This window comes from Syngnathus acus, chromosome 1, assembly GCF_901709675.1.
Source record: "Syngnathus acus chromosome 1, fSynAcu1.2, whole genome shotgun sequence".
NCBI classification, from domain to species: domain Eukaryota; kingdom Metazoa; phylum Chordata; class Actinopteri; order Syngnathiformes; family Syngnathidae; genus Syngnathus; species Syngnathus acus.
In genome coordinates this window covers 8455012-8482192 of record NC_051087.1, presented here as the reverse complement: position 1 = coordinate 8482192, position 27181 = coordinate 8455012, and the positions used below count along the sequence as shown (strand labels likewise).

General features: G+C 39.5%; 2 protein-coding genes across 12 annotated transcripts; both read right to left on the bottom strand.

Annotated features, from left to right (window-relative positions):
• Positions 1-5971: 5971 nt before the first annotated feature.
• clta (clathrin, light chain A) lies at positions 5972-14270 on the bottom strand. 3 transcript variants are annotated; one of them, XM_037247007.1, is made up of 7 exons: positions 13968-14270; positions 13247-13275; positions 12510-12627; positions 12211-12322; positions 10189-10242; positions 8450-8485; positions 5972-6867 (listed from the first exon to the last, which is right to left on the bottom strand). In XM_037247007.1, the coding sequence occupies exons 1-7, from the start codon at positions 14143-14145 to the stop codon at positions 6696-6698; spliced, it is 699 nt and encodes a 232-aa protein (XP_037102902.1). In that variant the 5' UTR covers positions 14146-14270; the 3' UTR covers positions 5972-6695. The 3 variants fall into 3 exon arrangements, with proteins under 3 accessions (XP_037102902.1, XP_037102912.1, XP_037102921.1); XM_037247017.1 differs by lacking the exon at positions 8450-8485; XM_037247026.1 differs by lacking the exons at positions 8450-8485; positions 10189-10242 and having other exon boundaries at positions 13968-14268.
• Positions 14271-14952: 682 nt separating this feature from the next.
• gne (glucosamine (UDP-N-acetyl)-2-epimerase/N-acetylmannosamine kinase) lies at positions 14953-27181 on the bottom strand. 9 transcript variants are annotated; one of them, XM_037246934.1, is made up of 16 exons: positions 26046-26162; positions 24097-24223; positions 22565-22727; positions 21272-21340; positions 21022-21170; positions 20556-20802; positions 19635-19842; positions 18839-18991; positions 18490-18702; positions 18270-18357; positions 17945-18155; positions 17681-17810; positions 17379-17600; positions 16676-16858; positions 16295-16411; positions 14953-16052 (listed from the first exon to the last, which is right to left on the bottom strand). In XM_037246934.1, exons 3-16 carry the CDS (start codon positions 22682-22684, stop codon positions 15817-15819), a joined length of 2346 nt encoding a protein of 781 aa, XP_037102829.1. In that variant the 5' UTR covers positions 22685-22727; positions 24097-24223; positions 26046-26162; the 3' UTR covers positions 14953-15816. The 9 variants fall into 9 exon arrangements, with proteins under 9 accessions (XP_037102829.1, XP_037102836.1, XP_037102816.1 ...); XM_037246941.1 differs by having other exon boundaries at positions 26133-26147; XM_037246921.1 differs by lacking the exon at positions 26046-26162 and adding an exon at positions 24706-24888.

The window sequence follows — 27181 nt, the reverse complement described above, 5'->3', positions numbered from 1 at the left end:
GATCCATATCTTCACAGGTTGCTTTTAGAAAGCACCTGAAACACCACCTTCTCCACTCATGATCCTACCAGTCCAAAATTACTCCACCGCACTCAGCTGATCCATACTAAGAACATCAACTTAAACCACTATTTATACCCTGATTCTTCCTTGTTTTGTTATTTTCTGTTTGCAGTTCTTCTGCTTCCGCTCAGCTATTTTCTTACCTGGTGTTTTTTGATTGTTTCAACATCACTAAAGTGTCAAATTTTGTTTCTCTTGTTTCTCATTTTGTATAGTGTATTTGTTTATGTATGTATACGTTCACTTTCGTATATATGCATATATAAATATGACGATTTAATATTTAGCTAGTTATGCTTGTGTTTATTCATTGATGTTTATTCATTTATATATATATATATATATATTATTATTATTTTTTTTCTTTCTTAAACACTTGAATAATATTTGATGTCACAGCACTTTGTTTGTTGTGCACTTTGATTATACAGGAGTGGAGCTCCTTACAAGCCCTAGGCTTCGTCTCCCTCCCTGCACTGTTATTTGTTATAATAATATGTGCTAAACAATAAACTAAACTAAACTAAAATAAAGGTGACATAGAACACCTTTATTCTGTCAGGCCTGATGCCTCACATCATTTGTATATGCTCGGTTAACTGTGACGAGTTGTCAGTCTCTCAAGCTTTCTTCCAGGGAGAACGTCTAGTTTTCTTTCATGTCTTCTGTGTCCAGCCCTGCTCTCTGTTGATACTTTGAAGTTGAACTTTTACTTTTCAAATTTGTGTCATGTCTGCTTCTGGGTCCAAATCTTGCTCCACATGTGCCAAAATTATGGAGAAAGCCCACAATGCAAAGAAAAAAAAGCTTCCTTTCTCCAGTAATGGCCGTCTTGATCTCCTTCTGTCTCCTGTTCGTGTCAATTGCGCAGCACTATTTGCCTGGCGGACGGATATGTAATCAACACACCACTCTTCTCCCCAGTGACTGTGTGTCTGGTCACATATCCCTCCGCCCAGCAAAACGGTGCCCCACAACAGGGCCTACAACCTTTTTAAGTGTATTAGACGTCACAAAAATCACAAATTATTACGCAAAAGGGTCCATTGTTGCTACATCAGAACGGAATAATTCATTTTCCATTATTTCTTATGAGAAGAATTGAATCGGATTCCAGTTTTCTGGAACGAATTATGGTCGAAGTCAGAGGTTCTATTGTACTATAGGCTGGCTTTGGCTGTGGCAGCAGATGCAGCTCCAACAAGGGAGTCACGTTTGTTTGCATAGCTCATATTCAGATTGTTATCAGATAATGATTAACAGACATTCCCCCTAAAAGAAAGCCAGCTCTTGGACATGGACTATCTCACAAAAGTCACTCCAGCCATTCGATTTTTGTTAATATTTTATTTTCTATCTTTTCAAGTGACAACACGGAAATAATGACACTTTCATAATCAGAATTTATTTGCCAAGTTTGTGCATGCCAAACAAGAACTTTGACTCCTTTGTACAACATTTAAGTGGCTAACAACATTCAGGTGACTAACAACATTGAGTGGCAAGAACAGGATATTATTGCCCAGTGATGTCTCTGAGACTCTATGAGTGGTGTGAGTTGATCAGAGCGACAGCTCTGAGGAAAGAAGCTGTCTCTGCTGGTTTTGACGTACAGCGCTCTGTAACGCCGTCCGGAGGTGAGTAGTTCGAACAGACTGTGACCTGGGTGAGAAGGCTCTGTAGAGATGTTGCTTGCTCGTTTCCTGGTCCCGGACAGGTACATGTCTTGGATAGATGGGAGGTTGGTCCCGATTATCTTTTCCGCGGTCCTGATTGTCTGTTGCAGTCTGTGCTTGTCTTGTTTGGTGGCCGATCCAAACAGACAGTGATGGAGGCGCAGAGGATTGACTGGATGATGGCAGTGTAGAAGGTCTTCAGCATCTCCTGTGGCAGGTTGAACTTCCTGAGCTGTCTCAAAACGTACAGCCTCTGCTGGACAGAGTCTATGTGGCCGGTCCATTTCAGGTTCCGAGAGATTGTGGATCCCAGGAAATTGGAGGTGTCTGTGGAGGGAATAGCATTACTGAGGATAGTGAGGGTAACGACGATGGAGGTGTGAACAGGGGGGTTGTGGGGGGAGGTGTGTATGTCGATTGTGATGCAGGAGGTCCTGTTGTGTGGGTGGACCGTTCAAACCTGCAGTAAAACCTGTTTAGCTGGTTCGCAAGCCTTGGGTTCTCCACAGGACGTGGGGTTGGTTTCTTGAAGCCCGTGATGCTCTGCAGGCCTTTCCACAGTGTTGAGGGATCAGGATGGGCAGAGAGGTGTCTCTCCAGGCTCTCCCCATAGCACCTCTTGGCTTTCCTGATCTCTCGGTTCAGTGTGTTCTTGGCCTGCCTGAACAGGTCCCGGTCCCCACTCGTGTAGGCCTGCTCCTTGGCTTTGCGCAGCATCCTGAGGTTTGGTGTAAACCACGGTTTGTTGTTGTTGTACGTCAGCACAGATTTTACAGTCAGGTGTTATTGAGTCCAGACAACTAGTTGATTTTCAGTTGGTGTTTGTATCTGTTTTAGAAAAGTCTGCCTTCTCTTTAAGTCTTCCTTATCTTTGTTTTATCGCTTTCAGATTTCTTTTCATGGTGTTTTGTTTTTCTTTACCAGAAAGCAAAAAAAAACATGCATTTCCTAATCTTGTTATCAGCAACACAGCTCAATTGTAGTTTTCCTTTAAATCTGCATTCTTTTTTCCATTCCGTAAAAACTTGGTACTCTCTGAGTTGCAGTATCCCCCAAGCCCTCCTCCTCTCCGCACACTCTAGCTTACATTTTAAGGAGCCCTGCTGCAAAGGATAAGATGGTTCAGCAAAATGATAGTCATTGGGACTAAATGAAAGCGATGATGACCAAGTTAACGCGCTGTTGAACTTGGTGCGTGACAAAAGCGATGACATTCTCGGCATGCTACCACTAACGGGTCAAGATGTAGAGGTGGCAAGAGGCCTTATAAACATTTCGTGCGAAACAGGCTGGCTGCTGAACGCCTGACCTGGGTCACAGTATGCGTGGAACCATGACGGAAGGACAGAGGCTCGACTCCGAGCAGGCCGCCAGACATACAGCACTCCTACTTCTGGATAGTGAGCTTGCCTTGTTCGACGTATCGAACGTATCGTGTCCAGTATTTGGGACACCAGTGATGAGTGGACACCTGCCTGCTCAGGTGAATCCCTCAAAGCACACCGACTCAAACTAGTTTGCTGCCACGCTGCGCTCGAGGGCCTACTTGTTACCTGATTATATCAATGTGAAGTATGTTGCCTCCCCGATACTCCAGCTTGAAGGTCATTACAAAACCCAGTCAAACTTGTTTCCCATGTCCAGTTTAGTACCAATGCTCCGCTCGTCCTCTGCAACACTGCTTCTGAGGTTTGATGTTGAGATTTGATAATTCTTTTTGGAAATTATTTTGGCTTGTGCTGTGCCTGGCTTTCACGAGCTAAACGCCTCCAATCTCTTACTTAGCAGTGGAGAGGTCACGTCTCTGGACTTACCCGAGGATCCCCTTCGTCTTCAACTTACCCACCACTACGATCTCAAATGACCAAGATACATCCACTGAGGCTCTGGATGGAGCTTTCAGTTCATTCAATACGACAGTAACATAAACAATTGCTCCTTCTGATCTCACTGAAACCTGGAAACATTACATGACTTCTTCCAGCTTGCTGAAATAGTTTTTCTTTTATTGGTAAAATAAAAAATTGCAGGGAGGGGTGGGGGGTGGCCTCACCATCCAACGCTGTCCCCTCTTAAATGTTTTCCTGTAAAACTCCAATACCCAAACCTATTACCCCATGCTGAGCTGGTGACTGTCCCTCCTCATCCCTCAGCGCCCTGGCTCCCCAGAAATCTTGCTCAGTCAAATTTACTCACAGTGCTCCCTGAACACACCTTCTCTGAATGAACCCACAATAGTCAAAAGCACCACCTGTGAGTTTGATCTACTTTGCACCTCTTTTGTCAAAGTCTGCTTAATGTCCATTTTTCCCTTGATCACCGGGGTTGGATGCACAATTGTGGCCTTTGTTTTACTTTTAACAATCAGGAGTTTATATTTAATAGAATATGCCATCTGTTTCCAAAGACATAACTCCTAATATATATTTTTACCTTGTATCATGGTCTAAGATACAAAATAAAAATCTATATTATATATATATCATGGTCCAAGATACAAGATAAGAATATATATTAGGAGTTATGTTATCTTGTTTCTTTGGACCCTCTTTGGAAACAGATAGCATATTCTGTTAAATATAAACTCCTGATTCATAAAGTAAAACAAAGGCCACAATTGTGTATCCATTGATTTATTTATCTATTTAATTATTTACTGGTGCTACTGGTCTCTTGTCTCTTCACCAAAAGATTGTGAAAATGCTTTGGTCTACTGACATCAAACTTTCCTAGCTGTCAGTGTTCTATGAAATAAAAGAAAACCAACAAAAACACCGCGCTATTCATTACTTGTATAGAGAAACAAGAAAACATTTGTCAGAATGAAAAACTTAACCTTCATACAAAGATAATGGCACTCTTTATGACTCACAGTTGATCTTTATGAACACGGATGTTGACGTATGACCTCGGATGTTCTTGTAAAATGAGGTCAATAAGCTTTTGTTGCAATTTGTGCAACTCTTTTTCTGATGTCTTTTATGGAGGCCTCTTCCGATTCAGGAACTTGGCACAAACTACTTTTACAAGCCGTAAATATTCAGGTAAAGGCCAGAACTCCGGTTTCTGAAATATTTTTAATAACCTGTTTGCTTGTATGAGCAGTTAGTCCCGTGGTAATCGCAAGGCACAGATGTCAGAACGTTGAGACATTATGTATTTCTATATTTTTTTTAGGAAATAGTATAACAAACTATATTATCTCAGGCATCTACTTTTACTTCCGCTTTTGAAAGTGTTTTTGTTCCAAAAGGGGAACATAAACTTCAGCTGTATCATCTCAACTAATGCTGGCATTTAAAGAGGGGCGTGCAGAGACTTGTATCCACCATTTATTATTGGCAAGTGTTGATTACAGACAACACAGTTTCAGGGTTTTATCCTGTACAGTTAAAACGTGCAAAGTACGTACATGCACTAATATGAGTTTGTGGATCTCTTTTCTAACAAACAACAAATAATCAAAGAATACAGCAGATGAAAGACAAGTTGCACGCAGTCCCACTTGGGCCAGAGACAGGCTAAAGTGAGGAAACCAACTTTCTTGACTTTCCAGGCAGGGTTCCTTTAGATTTGAAAGAATATTTCTTTTCTGATGTCTCACCAACAGCCAACAGTAAGCCTACTTTCATTAAATACTGAACGGGCTGGTGCTAACCGCTGCTGGCCAAACAGCCTGCTGCAAAAGTATCAGTGGTTTAACACCTCTGCTCTACAGTGCTTGTCTGCATTAGATGAGCAGAAGCCTGGCCCAGATGACTTTGGTGAACCTACGGATAAAGTTCGAGCATCAAAGGCATCGTTAAAAGATCTGCATTTTGGATGTGGTGAGTTGGTAATTCCCTAAAATATAACAAATTGGTGCCTTATGAATTACGCAATCAAACATTCCCGTCCGGACAATATAGAGACTTCAGTTAACACAAAATGCATGCTTTCTGGTAGAAAATCAAGAGCAACCGTCTAAAATCCACGCAAGCACAAATTCCACAGGGGAAGGCCGACGGTGAAAATTGAATATGCGAGCCAATAAGCGAGGCAAGTGTGCAAGCCACGACAGGAGAGTTGCTTCAGTATTTAACAAAATCAAAAAGACAGATTACCCACTTCCAACAAGAACCAGTATTACTTGGTGTGCCAGTAATGAGTTGAGTCATGAAGCAAAAGTTTTGAAGGTAATTATTAGATGGGAGGACACTCTATAAACTGAATAAGAGGAACCAGAAAGTCAAGTGTTTTGAATCATTGTTTACTGATATTGAAACAAGTGGGCAATGGACATGCATGGTCAAACAACACTTGACGTATATTTTGTTCTCTTCAAAACCACAACAGTCAGATTTTTTTAACATATAGGTTTAAAAGTCTGTTTATATATTGCCTTCTGTATATGTACATAGGTGAACATGAAGTACGTACACACACTGCGCTATCAACATGTTTGAATTGTAATGTAATGGACTATTCCCAGTAGACTAGGCGCTTTTCAAAAGGAGATGCATAGATTGAACACAAGCAGGCACTACACTGACACTTAAAAATACACTTACTGATTTTTTTTTTAATTTGGTCCTTAAACAGAAAAATAATCAGATCACATTGATGTGAGGTTTTAAAAAAGGAAGGTATAAATGAAATCTTACAAGAGGTTGAGGGGATTACAGCATGGTATGATGGGACTGGTACCATCTGCTGGCTTGATGGACTTGCATTTGATTGGTCGGAGGACACGCCATTGAAAAAAATATTCAGTGGCTAAACAGTGATTTGATGTTCCGAGGCTAGGCCGGTCAGGAAAAGAATACTCTGTGTGGTTTGAAATCGTTGGCTATATCCGTCCACAACAGAAAACAGGTATAGACGGAAGGGGAATAATTCTTCCAAATACAGATGTGGGTCATCAAGATGTTGGTTGTGTTTGCATTCATGGTGATACTGAATGATGTGCACCGCAGCCTAGCGGACAAGCGGGGACTGCTTCAGGGAGATGAGGACGGATCGCATGCGGGACACGTCTTTGGCCTGCTTGCTGGACTTTGGGTTGAAGTCGCACAGGCGAGCCACTCGCTCCCATTCCGTGCCTGGGTTGTTCTCGTCCATGTCTGAAATCATGGCCTCCTCAGCCGCCCTACGCCCAACAGGGGGAAGGGGGAGAATAGAAACTAATCAGCACAAGACGTGATGTACAAATGATGACAAAATATTAAACGGCTCTGAGATATTCCTCTGTTGATAACCAGGTAGCAAAATCCGAATGGGAATGTGAGAGTCACTGTTTAGAATTTGGCTCAGCTGGTATGCTTACAAGAAATTTAGTTCACAATTTTTTGGGGGGTTAAAAAAAAGTATGAATCTGACCTACTTTACAGATGTGGGTAAGACAAACTTGACACCTTTTTATTCCATTGAGTAGCCGTGAATGACACATTTATGCATTGAAAAGTGTTACATTCTTATTTGCTATCAATCATGTAAATGTATCAAGTATGAATTGGTTCAACAGAGGTTAACCGAGAGCGAAAGACAAGGGAAGACAGAACACAACTTAAACGACCCTAATACTCTTTTAACATAACAGTGCAGTTACCCATATTTACGGAAGAGGATTAGGGCCAGTGAAGAAAAAAAAACGAGGGGTGACCGGATTCTGACTTTTTTTCCTCAGAATTCTGACTTTAATAATAATAATAATTCATTAAATTTGTATAGCGCTTTTCAAAAACCCAAAGACGCTTTAAAGTCGGAATTCTGACTTTAAAGTCAGAATTCTGAGAATAAAGTCGGAATTCTGACTTTAAAGTCAGAATTCTGAGAATAAAGTCAGAATTCTGACTTTAAAGTCAGAAATCTGAGAATAAAGTCAGAATTCCCACCTTCTGACTTTAAAGTCAGGATTCTGAGAAAAAAGTCAGAATCCTGTCACCCCTCGTTTTTTTTTCTTCACTGGCACTAATCCTCTTCCATACATATTTGTGACTATGCACAACAGAATAGTTTGTATTAAAAACAGGGAGGGGGAAAAACAAAAACCCATCCAACAAGAAAATGTGGCGCTTGTTGGTGTAGAACGCTACTGTTGAGTTTCAAGCCATTCTGCATGCTTAGAATTTTAGGCACTGCAGGAGCTCGCTCTAGGGGCGCACTCCCATCACTAATAGCTGCCCTTGATTAAAACAAAACCACACAACCAAGTGTTTTGTTTGTTGCTTTTAACCAAGTCCATACAGAGTTTGAGCAATAGTAGCCTTTTACCATGCATGGAACTGGAAATTGGCAGCTTCCTTTAAGTGGATTTGATGCGTTTTGGAATTGTAAAATCAACTCAGTTCTTCTCAAACTAAAACATGTAGGCTACACTTAAAAACAGTAAATACCACATGTGGAAATTGTAGTTGCGTTTTTGATTAGGTGTCATATGTCAGGGATAGCAACCTTAAACCTGGCCTACCTACAAATATTGTACACAAAACAAACACTCCCTCCCCCCTCCAAGGTTCACTACTAGCTACAACACCAATTACACAAAGCAAAATGGGGATAAGGAGCAAATCAAACTTCACAGTCACCACAAACACAATTCACATCACAAAAGAGGCAATACATACAACTGGGTTTATACTGTACATGGGACTAATATTCAAAACTTAATCTAATCCCATCACAATAGCAAGATGAACTTAAATGGACATTTTGGTGTTTTGTTACTTAACTGGTCTAGGCGGTAGCAAGGATGGTTAATGTGTGTGCTTTAAAGGTGCATAGGAAAAGAAAGGAGGGAGAAATAGTTTCACAGGTCAGAATTTAGAAGAGAAAAAAGGGGGAGGGGGCAAAATGAAAGACAACCAAAAAATGAGCTCAATGCAGATGTTTTAAACCAACGTGCAAAAAGTGAGGGGTTTCTTTTTCTTTTTTTCATTTTTATTTCGTTGGAACGTTATAGCATGACCAGCGAGCAGCCTTCACTTTGCTTCGTGGAAAGCTAATGTTTGACATTTGCTTGCTACACACGTAGCAATAAAGTTACTTCCTGTCGTTTCTAGGTTAGGAAGACCCCCCCCCCCTCGATGATTAGAGACACTGTCTTCATCATGAAGGGGCGACTGGTGAAAAAGACTAGTCAAAGCAAACCTCTAAAATGAGCAGTTTTGTTTAACGCTACGTATGCAAATTAGGTTCTTCTACTGCAGACAGCAAATTTCGTGTACAGTACTTACCCAGTTCACTGCATTGAGGTGTGCAATAATTCCCATAGGCTTACATAACAATTACAAATCATACTGGGCTATAAAAATTTCAATAATTCTATGAAAAGAGGACAAATTACTGCCAATTGTACACTGCTGACTGGATTGGCTAAAAAGGTAAGGATGTACACCACAATGTAGACTGCAGAACATTGAAGGCATCAGACAGTAAAAGCAAAGGCTGCACAGGTCACGACTGGCTGGCATGTCCCATTTGAAGCAGGTGTGTATAAGTCTTGTAGTAAAAAAAAAAAAAAATCTTTAGTCTCTGTCTCACTTTTATTGATTATTTAATTAAATTAAGGCAAGATTGGTGTTACAATCCTGACATTATCCGTGTATGCAGTTAATGCTTTTCCACACCGCGGCAAAAGAGCAAGAATAAAAGGTAGACAGAAAACCCCCCCACAAGTTGCTCAACTTGATCAACTACAAAGTTAAGTTCTTTAGTCTGTGCTGCTGCTTTTTCGTTTCCTGAGAGAAGACGGGAAGACGATGAGGCACACAACTATTTGGGCGAGATATTATTTGAAGAAATAAACTGAAATGTGAAGTTTTGTCGACTGTATGAACACATTACATGTTTTTAATCAATAAAAGTCCTTATATGTAATCATGTCTTTTTACAGAGGTATTGGTTGTTTTGTGGCTCACCATTTTTGAGGGGAAAATGCCATGCAAGGAAGATGCAACTTAGGCAAGTTTAAATTTTTTTAAAGAGACAATCAAGATGAGTATTTTTACGACTGTACACAACTGCTTCAAAATATCCTACACATGAATATTCAGTAGGCCTACATTTATTTGGAACCAATTACTAAGTTAAAAAAAATTCGAGTGCCACCAAGGCATTTTTTTTTTTTTTAAATGGGTGACAACTTGCACACACAATTTACACAATTGTGAAAAGAAAAAAAAGAACAATTTGACAGATGCGGCAGGCAGTGAGAATGTGAGCTGTGACATGCAGTAGCATTCCTCTCATGGTTGACATGCTGAGAGAAATCAGTCGCAATTTTGACAAGAGCGATGCTGCTGAGCTATGGTGGATGGGAGATACAGACTGATGGGAAACTACAATGTCCTAACTAATGGGATGAATATGATGCCACATGGTTGGATCATGGGTGAGAATGCAAAGATTAGAAAATAAATAAATAAAGGGCACAAAATGAGGACAGAAGGTGTTAGTTGGAGCAACATACACATAACCAATGAGCTCAGAGAATGGCTGCTTGTAGAAGTCTTCATCGAGCACCCTGGACAAACATCCGCCCGCGTGACAGAGCAGCAAGAGGGCAGAAGAGAAGAGAGAGTGAGCGGGGGAAATGAACAAGAGAGCGGAAACAGGCGTTATCGTACAGGATAGTCAAGTGGTTGCATTGTGGTCACACTTTTTGTCACGGGAAACATTGTTGTCAGTGTTTTACCTCTCGAGTGCGGATTTACATGATTCACGAATATACTTCCAACGGGAAAAAAACACGCGGATCCGCGGAAAATTCTCATCCCTGATTGTGGCGACACCTTTTGTCACGGAACGCATTGTTGTTCCTCTCGAGTGCCGTTAATGATGATAAGATCACCTCGTATTACAGAGCCATCCATTTTCAATTGATAAATGGTAGTGATGGTAGCAGCACAGAACACAGTCATGAATTTGACAAATTAGCCTAATCGCTCAATTATCCTATGTCTAAAAACTGGTTTCCCGTAGTCACAATTTTAATATTTTGTGCAAACAACTAAAATCAGAAGAGCAGGCTAATGTCGACAGTCGAAACATTGTAGCACTGGTCAAGGCCCAGTCAGTACAGTTGGAATAAATTTTGTAAAAAAGAAAGAGGGCAGTACAAAACACAAAAACGTCTTTGTGCCAGAATAACAGAGCATTCTAATGTAGTTGTGATTATAATTATGGCCATGAGCCTAAACAGGAAGGAAGTGAAGTCTGGTTATGCCCTATTTTGACCTATTTACTAGCTTAATATACGTAACAATGTTGAGGATATTTTAACCCTATGTACTGCTGTTATTTACGGGAGTAAGGGAGCAAGACGGGCAGCAAATGAGAAAAGTAAAGCACCCAAAAATTGCTCACGCTTTTCTTATTTCCTATATTTTGAAATTGTCAATCCTGAATATACACCTCACAACACTTTATAATAGCCAATATAATTTCAAACTGATTACAATACATTGGTGCCTTAAGATGACTAATTTGATCTCCCAGCATGCTTGTATCACAAATAATTTTTCCCCAGTGAAATCATAGACATTAACTAATTTAAAAACAAAACAAAAAAAAAACGTTTTTTCCTGATAAGCCTACACTCACCAATACTGTACTGTATACATAAGCTTTGCTCTCAATAAAACCTTGGGAAAATGTCAGCACTAAACACACCCATACACATAACCATTCTCCTTCCTTGTCCTATTTATATAGTCAATGGAAAGTTGGCAAACGGCTCATTACTGCCACTAACTGATATAATCCTTCCACTGCAAGGAAACCGACTTGACTGGATGGATAGTAGCCAGATGATGTGACGTGTGCTGCCGCCCTCTAGTGGTGGAATTTGAGAAGCACATATCTCAACATTTTGCTCATGTCATGACTGGTAAAGAGATGGCTTGTATCCGTCAAAAGCTGTTAGCAATACATTTAGATCTTAAGGCACCACTGTATTACACTTTAAAAAAAAAAAAAAAGGTTTACATCTAAGGAAGGAACAATTTACTGCATGCCAACATTTCTCACACTTTAAACAATCAAATTCACCCTATTTCTTCTGTACACAAACTGTACTTACCATACACATACTGTACATATAATAATAACAGTTTTCATATAACGCAGTGGTTCTTAACCTTTTTGGAGATACCGAACCCCGCCAGTTTCATATGCGCATTCACCGAACCCCTCTTTAGTTAAAAAATAAAATACATTTTTTCAAATTCAAGACATAGATGTTTTTTACTGGTGCACAAAATGAGCTGTGCATGAACATCACCTCGTTCAAAGAACAAAACCAACATAATATTATTAGTATTATTATCATTATGAAAACCCGATTTACGAGAGTGAAAAAAAACTAGGTTTAGTGCCCAACTTATATTTAAATGTACATTATAACACAGGGCTTTATTGCCGACACAGAACTTGTATTATTATTATTACCAATACTATCCCCCAAGACAGAAGCAATCTTTCAAGCCAGTACCTGTTATTGGCTTTGGTTTTCTCCAGTTGCTCATTTTGCCTGGAATGCCATTCCTCAAGTTCCACCTTGGCCTTGGTCTTCCACTCAGACTCTTGCTTGCGAGAGTTATCATCTGGCCAGGAACGTAAGCATAGAGAGACCACATTTTACCAGGTACATAACCAATCAGAGGAAGGAGGGAAAAAAGAAGGGAAGGAGACAGGCGATTCAACCACGATGCTAACTAACGCATACCCATACGGGTGCCTTTTGCAGAATATACTACATCACTCAATGTAATGGAGCTCTTCTGGGCTTACCAAGCATCTCCAGTCGCTCTCTTTGCTCCTCCCTCCATTTGCGAAGGCTTTCAGGCTCTGCCTGCAGGCGGTCGGCGTTGGAAATTGCTGCATAGGCGTCAGATGGGCCGTTGCTTTCCTAAGAAACATGATATGCAGAGTAGTGACAACCGATACTTCTTACAATTCTAAATGGTTCCAACCACTAGCTCAGAGTTGCAGAATTCATTCTTGCAGTTTTTATCCCTTAGCACAAGTGAAATTTGCAGTTGTCTCTCTGTAAAAACTAAATTGATGTAATTTTTTGTTCTTCTCTTATAGGCCAAAGGAAGTCCTGACAATGCAAAAGGCAGCAATGTTGCAATGACAGCACAGGAAAGGGAAATTGGGAAGGTTCTAGAAGCCAGATACGTTAAAACAACATTTTATTGTATTTTTGCCTGTTGCAAACTTTAATGTGGTGATCCACCTTGCAAAATACTGCAAGGTGGAATTGTGGTAAAACTCTGGCATGCAACTCTTATGATGGTTTAGATAAACATACTTAATTTCAGAAGTTTCTCTAAAGATTTAAAAAATGGGTGGTATGCAAATTTTCAATTTTGATTTTAGAGTTAAACACCGTTCACAATTGATTTGAATAATTAAAAATGTCTGACATTAAACCATTTGCTTTGTTGATCTGGAGTTGCAAACTAAGAAACAATAAAAAAAAAAAAGATGTGATAATCTTTAAAAAGATTGTCAAGACTAATTACCCCATGGAACTCTCCATTGACAGCACCATCTACAAAGACAACAGGAAATATTGTGTTAGAAACAATGCAGCAGGGTTCTTTAAAACCTAAGAACACCTCTGCGGAAATATGATCAGTGAAGTACAAAGTGCAACGATTAAAAAAAAAAAAAAAGGAATTCATGCCACTGCAATTCAATGTAAGGCTTTCATTCACTAATATAATCACAAAGTCTCAATCTTCAACTACAATATAGCATGAAACTTAAGCAAAAATTATGTTTTTTAAACTCACACAGTTACAAATTCCTCAAAATTTACATTTTGCAACATTTGAAGAGCAGTTTGAGGGATTATGTGCTACATTTAAAGGAAAAGCTACTGTTTGTGTGTGTGTTTTTTTTTTTAATTATTTTGTTTCTTGGCTATTTATTTAGTCACTCAAACGTTATCATCGTTATGTCATTATCGATGTTCTCTTCTTGGCAGCAGACCATGAACTCACACATTTCACTTAATTTTACACATACCCATCAAACGTCAATTTGTTTCTATCCTTATCATTGTGATATTTTTCCCCTAAAAGTACTGTGTTGTCAGGAGTCAGGTTAGCATAGCAGAGCTAGCTGTAACCGAGATGGACAGAATAGTACATTATAAACAACTTGGGATCTATCTAATGCAAGACTTTTATCAGGGATGCGAGATCAATCTGTCCTCCGTTGACAAGGACAGTCACCCACCGTTGGAATCCGCCAGCGACGAAGGGACGTCTCCACTGTCCAGGATGCTGAAGCCTTCGTCGTTTTCAATCCCCGCAATTTCGCTCTCCTGTTGGGCCAAAAACGCCGCGGCGGGGTCCTCATCTGAGCCGACGCCGTTACCAGCGGCCGGTGAGTTGAGCATGTCAAAATCATCCATATTGCCTTTTACTCTGTCGAAATGTGCAAATATTTAGCAGGTGTAGGTATTGACCATAGGGCGATTAGCCGAAAGGAAAGGACACGCTAGAAAAAAAGACATGAAGCTTATAGACAAACGGAAATGGACGACTGGCAAATAAAAAGCCATGAAAACCGACTGATTGGATGAAGAACCAATAGGAGAAGCCCTGTCTCAATCTCTGTCCAATCAAATACGAACGCCCACCCCGATGCAGGCTCGTGACCTATACGTGCTGTCACAACTTCAATGAAGAAAAAAAAAAAAAAAGAATAACCCATTCTTCATACTTAAACTACGCAATCACCAGTGTCACATTTATTGAGACATCTTACCATCCTGAACCCCACAATTTGCATGAAATATGTGATGGAAATATTTTATAAATAATTGTGTTTGTTGCTTTAATGTACTCTAGCGATACTTCCTATTTTAATTAACCCTTCTTAATTGACGACTTGATCGTTTTTAGGGTGATCTTTTTATTGCAACCTTTAAAATTGAAACCTACGGCAAATTTACGCACAATGAAGGGACCGATATTGGACGCCAAACTCGATTCAATCTCACAGATTTACCTCATTCTTGATCCTCAAGGTTAAGCGCCGTAGAAACAACATTGGTCTCTAACCCAGGAATCACGTCACAGTGGTTAATTATTGAACTGCCCCGACAGCGTCCCATCGTTCAGGTGAAAAGCACCTGACTCAATGTACCAAGTTTCAAACATTTCTGATGATCAGGTTTCAGGTTGGGCTTTGCGGAATGACAATCAATCACTACATACACACCCCAAATATTCTCTTTTATTCAAGTACATATATATTGTTAAATGACTACCTTGAAGGTAGGCATTGTAAATATAACCCATTCATTGTGTACTCACTTGGACCATCATTAACCAAATTTAAACAAACAATGGCAGTACATTATAAAGTATACATACAATGTGTACCACTGAAAAACTATCCTTCATAGCAGCAAAAACAGTAAGTTTCAGTCACGTGATTATTCAGCCTATAATTTCATAATTAAATTAAATTGTACATTAATTGTTACTAAAGTCTTTGAGACAAGCAACTAGAATATCATTATTTAACTCATTCCAAGTCTTCAAAGAATGACATGGAACTATGATGTTAGATTGTATCTCAGTAGGGGATAAACATTTGTAGAAAAGTGAAACAGGAAGCGATACAGAAAGAGATTGAAAGATATATCTAGCAAAAATGTGGTCATTGGCAAAAGAACCTTCTCAATGGACTACTGGTTATTATTTTACAAAGAGAAGCAAATTCCTGCTTGGAGTATGTTGTTATGCTATGTTTTTTTTGTAAAAAACAAACTACTTGCTTTTTTTAAAAATCCGGAAATCAAAAAAGATTTTATGTGATAGAAGAATGCACAATGGATCCACTTGACACAAGAAATACGTATCCAGGCAACCTTTGATTAAGGATCAATTAATTTTAAAAAAGTGGGAATTGGTTTCATTTTCCTGAACACAACATATCACCAAACAGGAAACGACAGAAAAGGCATTTTTCATTTTTATAAACTGGATTTGGATATGTTAACATATGTTTGGAAAATCAACTTCAAGACGATGTCTTCTTGATGGCACAAGGAATCAAGAGACAAGTGTGTCGTTTAATAAGTCCTTCTCGTAGCATAGTCTAACACCATGCTCGCCGCTCCTAGTAAAGCGGGTTCTTCCAAGTCTGACGTTACCACCTTGGTACTCTGAGCTGGTAAGAGGGCTTTACTAGCAATGAGGTGCTTCACCGGTTCTTCGTAGATGGAGGCCAAGACACCAGATAGGATCACAAGTGAGGGGTTGAGTGTATGCATGATGTTGATAATGCCGACACCTAGAGCTGTGGAGGCTACAAAGAGAAACAGAAAAATGGAATGCATATTAACTATTTGCTGTCACGCATTTTTAGGTTTACCTGGAAATGATTTATTTTGTTTCTCTTCTCATTCTACTATTACACCCTATTTGATGTCAGGAGGAGACTAAAGCAACAGATTGCTTTAATGTGGTTACTCATTACATAAGAAGAGACCATTCCCGTTTTTTTCCTGATGTGTCTGTGTGTGTAGGTGTGCTCGTTTAGGTTCTGACCCTTGTTGAGAATAGCTACAGCTTTGGCATTCCCCAGTTTTGCTGCACTGATGAGGTGAGCGGCAGTGATGGGCTCAGACCGCTTCAGAACCAATCCCTCCCCTTTCAATAGTTCATCTGAAAAACACAACAGTATTTTCTTATTGCATTGGAGTTACCTTGGAGTGAGAAGTAAAGATCTGGAAGAACATTTAACATAATTTTAGTTATCGGGATCCCAAGTTGCAGCTGTTCACTCTCTAACTTTGTAACAGATGAAAAACTCAATTTTTGTCAAGAAACCAATTTCACTTCTCTTGCTATCTAGCTAATTAGTAAATGCTGAGCATTTAGTAAGCCTCATCATATACACAAATATGATACAATCCAACTGTCACTCACCATCATTCATTTTTTTGGCCTCTCTCTGCAGGGCCAGACCAGAAGCGTAAGCCTCGATGCATCCTCGGCTTCCACACGAACACTCCGGGCCGTCTAACGACACCATGATGTGACCTAGTTCGGCGCCACAAAATGTACTGCCATGGATCAGCTCGTTGTGCTGGATAATCCCTCCTCCGATACCTTTCAAAGTCCAAAATTGCAAATGAGTAGGATGAACCTACACTCACTGTATCAATGCAATTTCAACAATGAGTAACATAGATACAAATTAGGTCAACTCAGCCCTCAATTCCACTTTATTTTTCGAGTATTTTAAGAACAGAATTGTTGGTGCCTCCCTGTTAATGAAAGAAAAAAATAACCCCTTCACCCACAAAAAGAATGTTCTTGGTTATTAATATCGAGCTTGAGAAACAGGAATTTATCTGTATTGGCTCAAAAAATATATAATGTAATATATAAGAAGGATACCCATTGATCTTTTGTTATTACTAATTGAAATGTCTTGTTTTTCTATTGTATTAATGATTAATTTGATAGACATTCAACTCCCCCTTTAATTGTTGTATTTTTTTTATTCTTTATTATTAATAATTTGATTGGATAACTGAGTGTCTGAATGTGAATGGATGAACAAATCTGTGTGATGGAGGACAGCAGGGAATGAGCAAATGACTGCGTGAAAACTATGGCAACTCACCTGTTCCTGTGATGACTGTGACAAAGTTCTCCACTCCTTTTCCATGACCAAACTTCCTTTCGGCTAAGGCAGCACAGTTTCCGTCATTGTCCACCCAGACGGGCAGGTGGAAGGCATCTGAGATGGGCGTTCTCAAATCCACAGATGTCCACTCCTGAATTAGCTTTGTTGAGTCCAGTACCACACCCTCTTGTGGGTTTACGCGTCCACCAGTGGATACTCCTATGGATGGAAAGATTTGATGCAATGAGCATAAATTTGCTGTTTTTTTTCATACAGTGCTGTGTATCATAGTTTCATACCAACTCCCAAAATCCTACAGTTGAGAGACACTGCATCTTGCATGGCATGTTCACACATTTTCAATATGAGCTGCATCCTGGGCTCAAAGGTCTTTGGATTTGGTTGAGTATATTTCTTCACTACGATACCCTTGATAAAGCAAGGGGCAGTCAAGTATAGAAAGAAAGAGATGGGTGGTGGGGAAAAAAAATCTCATTAGAGAACTAATAAAGATTGATTATCTGTAGTATATAAAAGTCTTCAGATGAGACTGGTCAACTTACCTGGGAGCAAACAATTGCTACTCTGAGATTGGTTCCGCCAAGGTCCACAGCCAAAGCACTTTGTTTCTCCAGGATGTGATCAATGTCTTGGGATATGGAGTCTTTCACCAAAGGAAAGCAGAAAGTCTTCTGAAGGGGCTTACTCAGGTCAATGGATTGTAAGAACTTGAGAATGCGAGGAACAGCGTTTCCATCACCATAGATCTTAGAACTGGAAAGGCAGGAACATTAGGAAGAGAACTGAGAGAATGCAGACCGCCGCTGAAGCTTTAACAAAATCTGGAAGACGTACTGAACCGCTGTTTTTAATAAAAAGGAACATTACCAGGGGTATCGCTTTCCAAACTGCAGCTGCAGAGCATGGTAGATCTTACTATGAGAGTCAGCATCCCTCACATGCAGAACATTTTCACCTAGCAGAAAGAGAAGTAGAATTTTGAGCTCTCCCAGCCTGAAGACATTTCATTGTTCAATTGAGATAGTAAGAGCCAAATATGCACAGTAGGGGCCGCTAGAGACTCAAATTCACAATATCACATTTTCACCCGTCTCTCTGCCTGTTTGTCTCGTTCCCAGGTTGATGACCGGTGTGCCAAAGGCCCCGGCCTCTCGCACACCACAGCTGCTGTTCCCAATCATGCAGCCGGCATGGCATACCAGTTGAATGAACTGCTCAAAGGGGATGTGCTTCACTGCCTGGAAGTTGGGATGTGTCTCAATGCCCTTTTTTCTCATGACACGCACCATTTCCTTACTTCCTGTGGACAGGATAAGTATTAGAGTATATTCAAGAATGGATTGAGCTATGGGCTTCTTGGTTCTACTCATATTGGCCTATCCATACATATTTGATCATTTAATAAAGATCATGCCATAATAACCTATAATACCAACCAGCATCAATGTTGGGAAAGAGGATGAGTGTCCTTTTATTGAAGGAGATAAGTGCATCCAACATAAGTCCATAGATCTTAATAGAGTGCTGAATGTCAGTGGTGACTGGGTGCTGCAACGCCACAATGTAGTCATGATCCTTCACATTGTCGCCTGTAGAATGCAATAAAAATGTGATCAACAAATGAGCTGACTTATTGAGTTCAGGGTTCCTACACATTTGAGATTTCAACATTTTACCAGACCCTGATTTTTAGAGTTCTCTGTAGGTAATAATTTGTAACAAATTGATGTGTATCATTCTGAGGAATTCAGAGATGATACAAATCGAATGTTGTCTTTCGCCAATGAAAATAATTAATGACACTACCGATTTATAATTTCATACGTTTTATAGTCAAAATCAAGTTTTACTGAAGCAAATGTTTTTCCACTTACAATGCATGAGAGATTGACTAAGAAGAGTAAACAAATGTAAACACGCAAATAAAATAATCACATATGTACTGTGATTTTTGTTGCAGTGCAAAGGTGCTTTCTTGCATAGAATTCACCATTTAAGGATGGCACAAAACTGCTGAACAGCAAAACTACATTAAGTGCAAGAACTATTATATTTTTTGCAAATTAATTTTTTTTTGCAAATCAACTCACTCAAAATTTTAACATTTGTATTTCACAATTTTCCATCCCATTTCCTTATGTGTCTGAACTAGAAATTAATGGAATCAAATTTCATACTTTTCCATCGTCGCGTAGGGAACCCTGACATTTTCATGACCTGTGTCTGACATACCCAACCAGCTCTTGATGATATCCAGATAGTCCTCACGGTTATGTGGTGATAGCAGCTTATCGTAGGAGGGACAGCCAGTCAGTAAGATCCGAGAGTGGTCCTCACACATGGAAATGAGGTGTTGCTCTGCCCTTCGTGTGCAGCAGGCATGGTAATGGGCCAGTTTACTGATGGCGTGGCGGATTGAGTCATCAATTGTGCCGCTCACCTAAGAAATTTGCCAAAATGAGACCTGAGATCATGTATAATGTACAGTAAAACAAAACATGTTCAAGTTAGAAGGTAACTCTGTAGAGCAGTCTTTCACCCAAAAAGTGAGACGTTATTCTTGACCGATTCACTTTGGCACGTTTTGTGATTTTTGCATAGTCTAGAATACTTTCTTCCAAACAATTAACAGAACCTCCCTCATGGTGAGGCATCAAAAAACTATTTTGCCAAAGCTTTCTCTTTTCTTTTCTGACCACCTCTTTTGTGTGAGGCGGCATCACTTCACTCAAGTGTTTCTTTTCCAGAAAAGAGGCATTTAGTTTTGGACATAGTGAGGACATAGTGTAGCTATGCATAGAGCCTGTTTAAATAGGTTCACTATTTAAAATATTTTTTTTATATTTTACTTTTCTGTGCAATATATTTTGAATAAACACTTTTAATTTTTTAATTAATTCTTGAGATTACAGCTGATTCATATTCTGACAAAAAGTTTGAAAACTACTGTTTGACTAGAATACAAACTGCATATGTTAGTGCTGGCATTCTGTACGATAATATTAAACAAAAATTATTTAAAAAAAAAAAACTGCCTAGTTTTTTTTTTTTAATGAATATTTTGGCCTACTACACTGCTGTATTTTAACGTTGGTCATGATGGTGGTATTTTGTGTAAAAAGTTCCCTTGAATATTCATCACAATCTTCTCACCTCTCCTCCCTCTAGGTGAAGTATTCTAATGTTCATCAGTGCGGCTGAAGTTGCTAGAGCTAGCGCATCAAAACGATCTCCATGGATAACGACAATATCTGGGCGTAATCTTTGTAGCACATCAGGAAGCTTGACCAGAGCAAGTCCAACACTCTCCACCATGGCTGCTTCATCCTCCCCTCTTACAATCGTGTGCAGTTTGGAGCTGATGTCAAAGTCGTCCTGCTCAATCATACGAAAAGTGTTCCTATGACACAGGCAGAAGAAAACAATGTTCAAATGACGACTGTATGATGGACCCCTGCATATTTGCGACCTGAGATTGACAATAGGAGTCCACTGTACTCCTCAAGTGGTGGTGTAAACATGACATTTTTGTTTACAGTTGCACAGTTAATAAACTAGAACATACTAAGCAGCGCAGCTTTATTTTAGGTGTGTACGCTAGGTTGCATGTGTATCTTACCCATAATCATCAATAAGATGTGAACCAAGGACCACTACATCCAAGTCATAGTCATCAGGGTGGGATTTGATCCCAAACATGATTGGGGCCAGTTTCGAGTAGTCAGCCCTGTTGCATGTCGCCACGCACACTCTCAGCCTCTTCTTACACTATACCAATGGAACAACAGCACACGTCATAGAAGTTGATACTTGAATATGTATAATGGGTTTTTTTTTTTTGCAAGTTAATGGTTATTTATCTGTCACACCTGATTCAGATTGTCCATCTTTTCCCTTTTCTTTTTCTCTCTGCTTTGCATCCTCTTGTAGTACAACTCCTAGAAAGAAAACACAAGGGTGTCACTGAGTTCCCACACAATACAAAAACATTTCTCAGAGCACAATGGTACACAAAAGATAAGTCTGTGTGCTTTAGCAAAGCAACCCACACCTACGTACTAGTCAGTTAATCTAACTTTACTTCTAGAGAGCTTTTCATGCATGTAAAAACAACTCATATTTCATAAGGAATTGAAACGTCAATGTGCCAAAGGTCCAATATAATCACACCCATACCGCTAATAAACTGTGGGAAGCTCAATATAACATATGTATAGCTCATGTAAATAAAGGTAAGAAAAGTAAATAGATAAATATTAGTTAAAAGCTCAATTAAAAAGGTGGGGTCTGTGCACTCTACTAAAACACAGGGCTGAATGATTAATAAAACCAACGTCCAACACATGCTGGCGCTTAAATCTGTCGAAACCTGCTTGCTGATCGACAGCTCATTCATTCAAGCCAGACAAAGCGTATTCTTCACACGCACTAATCGCTAAAGAATTTGTCAACACAAATAATACACAATGAATAACAGAACCCCCCCAAAAATTCAAGATAGATAAATACATCTACATTATCTCTTAAATAGCATCAATATCAAGCACAAAAGACATAGCACCAACAAAAGGATTCATTGTAATAAAATTAGGACAGTAAAAGAAAAAAAATACTCGTGGATAAAATTCTGCAAAGAGAACTATTTCAATTTCCTGTATACACTTATTCTGTCTACAGGAAATAAAATATTAATTTATTATTTCAAATACATGAGACGAGAACTTTGAGACAATTACTGCATATTAATTCACAATCAGAATATTGAGAGGGGGCGTGCATTTTGATTATTTTCCACAACCATTCACCCCTACTAAAAACCCTCAGGCACAACACTACAAACGTTCCAGTCATTACAGGAGTGCTGGATTAGTAACACATGAATTATCAAGTTGAAGAATACCAGAACAATTGTGAGTATATTACCGTGCTATAAATCTTGATTCTGAAGGTAAAAAACACGAGAGCAAGAAAACACTTTAGAACCGCTTTAAATTGTTTTGTTTTTATTTAAATTATATGTATTGTCTTCTTAAGTGAATGGAGTGCTGTGTTTGTCTTCTTGAAATATTGTACACCACACTATTGGATGCCCACTTTTTTCTCCCTTGTCAGGTTTGGTGTTTCACGTTTTATAAATCTCTTAAGAGCTACAATACGCATACCTCGCTTTTGAGCCGATTAGGCATCATGGAGTGGAAAAGTGGAATGACAATGTTTCCCCTCTGACGTATGTCTTTTGTTGTACATCGGACTAGAATGCAAACTTCCACAGCATACCACATAGCGGCAGCAAGACTGGAACAAGGTTCAGGATGGTGAAAAACTCTGCAAAAACAAAACTTGCCCACTACTATATGCAACAGAACAAGTTGTACCGGATCTACAACGCCCGATAGGACTGGCCATAACAAAACAGTAACGCCTGAGTTTACTTTCCATCTTCTAACAGGGAGCTTTTGAGTAATACTCAGACAATGACACTAGTGGGTGTGGAACAAATGTGTTTGCTCACAGGAGGACTTCTTATTGTGATGTCAGTAACAGAGCGATGACAAGTTTTCTTTTCTCGGATATCAGTATCAAAAGACACATTCCTTCATACGATCATGTTATTGTTGAGTTGCACAGATCACACTAGTGATAAGAAACATTGTCAACTCACGTCAAAGTATGTCCATAATATTATTTGAGGATGCCCCGAGTACCGATACCAAGTTTGGTTATACTATACCATGTCAGTATGTTGTATATAAATTAGCACATACATATACGTCTTTATTTAATAATTATGTGTTTTGGGAAAATTTCAAATATTTCATACTTGGTACCGGTATTGGTGACTAGTCAATAGTTGAATACTTATGTTGGTATCAATGTGGGAAAAAAATGTGTTGTTAAACTGAATTTTAGCTCACTGGTCAGCTGTTATGAACGAACGAACGAACGAACAAATGAATAAATATCAATCACAGAAGGCTGGCAGCTTGAAAAGTCAATCTCGGGCCTAAAAGGGTTTGGAATCTCCGCTCTTGTAGTACAAACGCACAAGAAGACATTCATGTTCAAAGATCACATGGCAGCAGGCATTCAGTGTCTTACAATGGGGCATACTGTGAGACTTTTGGGCGTAAAGGGTCTGCTGCATTTTTGTTCACTGGTTATTTGCCCATAGACAACCTGATTCTTTACCATGGTACAACAAAAGCCTTGATTCAAAGCTATAAAATAATGGAAAATATAAAGGCGCTACAACAAAAGCCTTGATGCAAAGCTACAAAATAATGGAAATCTAAAGGTATTTAGTTTAAGTTTACAGTCAAATATCTTTACGAATAAGCGACTCAATACAACCGAATGCAATCAATCACTTTTGACTGAACACTCACAGTCAGAGAAGCAGATTTGTACATTTGCTACCAGCTTCATATCAGAATAACTTTTACTTCAGCAAACAAGCCAGTGTCCTTCACTATGTTTGAATCAACAGAGCAAGTTTGTTTTTAGCATGTCATGGCCACCGACAGATGAGCCAACCTGCCCACCGAAATCTCTCTAAAGAGAGAAAACAAAATTATCAGCTTTGCCTAGACAAAGTATTTTGACTGAAGACAGAATGGGCCGATATACTGGTAAGAGTCGTGAGAGAGTTTTCTCCTCTTCCTAAATATCTATTTCAATGTGATGGGCACTTTACCAAATTTTGTCAGTCTGTCCTCTGTACTTCGTCCCCGACCTGGGCAACCTTCAGTCCTCGTCCCTCCGTCATAATTGTCATCCTAGGCCTTCCAAGTCTCGTTTGCCACGTGGCTTGTACGCCGAAACTAGTAAGGTAAATGACAAAGCGTTACGACAACGTCTTGAAAAGAAAAACAAAAACTGTTAACCGACAGGCTGGGCTTGTTTCTGCCGGCCGGTACTTGACCCGGTTGTGGACGATTACGATGATAAAAGAAACCCACTTCCGTCCTTTATTTAAAACTTGAGCATTCATCAGGTTCAAATAACATAATGGATGAACAGGGTTTTACAGTGGATGTCAAGCATGAGATGGCGCCAGTTTCCCATTCATCAAAATGTAACTTCATCTCAAGCGTCACAAGACAGCAGCAGCAGCCAACACTTGGCTTACTGTGCTGGGGGAAGGTACGCATGCATGCTGAAACACAGGGATGACAAAGCAGCAGACGTACAGACAGAAAAAGAACCCCGATTCTGAGAAATGTCAAAATGGATCAAAACAGATGAGAAAAAAAACCACACACACATTTGTGAGAAAGCAGACAAAAAAAAAATCACGACTCACATGGGGGTTTTTGCACACAAAACCACAAGGCTTTTCCATCCCTCCACGACAAGATCTTCAACCAGTCACCACCTATGTCGTTTTTAACCCTTCAGTCTATTTGTATTGCTATTCAAATGTGTTAAATTGCTAAGCGGAGATGTGCAGGGAGGCGAGGAGAATGGAGCGACAGAGAGACGGTGAGATGGGCAAGTAGTCGGGGGGAGGGGAGGAATTGCCTTTGGCTTATTCGAATTTGAGTCAGTGATTGGCTGAGAGTGTGGAAGAAAAGGAGAAAAGGAGAGGAAGGCAGCAATATTTTCACATTTTCTAAAAAAGGCAAGACTAGGGACACAAATTCTGTAAATGATTAATTTAGGAGTAAAAAATATAATTGCTATTTTTTTATGTGATGTGTGCTATTGTGTTGTTATTGAATGCATTTTATTTAAAAAATAATAATACATCAATTAGATAAGCATTTAGATATCAATCGATTAATCGTTACACCTCTACACAGTTGTAACAGATTGTTGAGATCCCAAGCGAGGTTCCTGCAAAGTCTGCAAAGTCTGATGCGCAACGGTTACTTCCGGGTGTTGTCTCCTCCTTCCGGGTGTTGTCAGATTTCAAAGGTTTGGCGAAAGCACCCTTGTCTTATCAAAGTCAAAGTCAAAGTCAAAGTCTTGTCTTATCAAAGTCAAAGTCAAATTCTGCTTTATTGTCAATTTCTTCACATGCCAAGACACACAAAGAAATCGAAATTACGTTCCCACTATCCCACGGTGACAAGACATATTACACAATATACATACAAGTAAACAACACAAAAAAAAATGATGTATAGTTTAAAATTGGCATATTACAGTATTTGTCCAGCCCTGTTAACAGGGCAGTTATGTCAATGACCTAACAGCCTTGTTAGCAAGGCGACACAAATACCGTAATCAAATAAAATTTTAATCGTGAATACGATTTTGGCTGCCACGATTAAATTAACCCGATCTTTGGTAAAATTGAAATGCGAGTTCTTCTGCAAAATAATAATAATCAAGCACTTTATCAATCAATCTGTCACCAGCCAACCACCAGAGGGCAAACACAATGTTGAGGCCTCATTAAAATGGCAAACTAACAAGAGATGTGCCACAGCAAGAGAGAAAAATACTGCAAAAATTGGAGGTCCAAAAGGCTTGCTCTCCATTGTATAGTATTCAGAGCAAGAAACTTTGACCACAATAAAAGCATCTTTCATTCAAGTAGCCCTTGGTAAATTGAAAATTAATCTGGAAATTTTATTTGTGTTTATACTTTATTCTAATACCCGTTAGTCTGTCTACAAACGGAATGCAACCATTCACCTATTTTCAGCCTGAGGGAGGAAGCAGGAGCAGCCAGAGGAAGGAACTGATCACTGAAAAGAATGACTGTGTCCCATCCACACTCACCGACTCAAAGTAATTTCAGCCTTGAAATGAAAATGTAGCCTAAAAAAAAACAAATAAAAGGAGTCACACAATGACAAATGCAAAAGTAAATGATCTTTCTTTCAGATTATTCTCCAAAGCAAGACATTTGAATTATGGACTATCCTTAAAGCAAGAGCGCTCCAGAAGCCCTGTCTTTGTTTTTAACCCATAGTGCGTATACTGTGGCCATCTGCCGTAAATGCAAAACAAAAGTCAAAAATACACAATTTTTTCAAGTGGTAGATTTTTTAAAAATAAAAACAAGATAACTTATTTGTTTTATAACTGTTAATTTTAATTCGGTTTTCCGCGGAAAAATAAACTTTGCTTTCTGCAGAATTCCCCCTACATATTCCTCGGGGGACTATAAAATGTTGAATCAGTTTGCCAAGTTCTGACCATGATGACTTGCGGTGTGACGTGGTCGACGCAAAATCTAAAGAAGCCACGTCATGAAATAGTACTCATGTTTTGTCAGTGTGTATGCTGCTGCCTGTAGCACCCTAAAGACGTTCTTGTTTTCTCTCGAAAGCCTGGAGCGGCTGATAAAATGATGAATTAGGGTACCACGGCGATGCAGTACGACGAACTGACCATGCTAAACTTGTGCTAGCACGTAATATGAAATGTAACCGTATAACGGTTAAATATCGGGATGGTTTAATTCTGCGTTAACCTCAAGTCATCTTGCCTAACATACTCAGGGTGTCGCAGATAGCAAAGCTGATTCACCATCACTGATACACCTACTCGGTCAAATCGATTTCCAAGTTAGGCTAACGGTTAGCCGAAGTTCACAGTCCAACACTAGTTGCAGACAATAACATACCATCGATGATGGCGAAAGTTAGCTATTTTCCGGAGAGAGAACTTAAGCATGCAGTGGTTGAGGGCCGGCGTAATTACCTTTGTCTGCAATATTTGCACGAGAAGCCAGCGAGCCGAACCAATAGTGTTGTCCAATTGGGAAGGGTAAGGAGAAATTCCGAGTTTCGAGACGTACCGTGAACGCCTCCCGTTTCTCACTG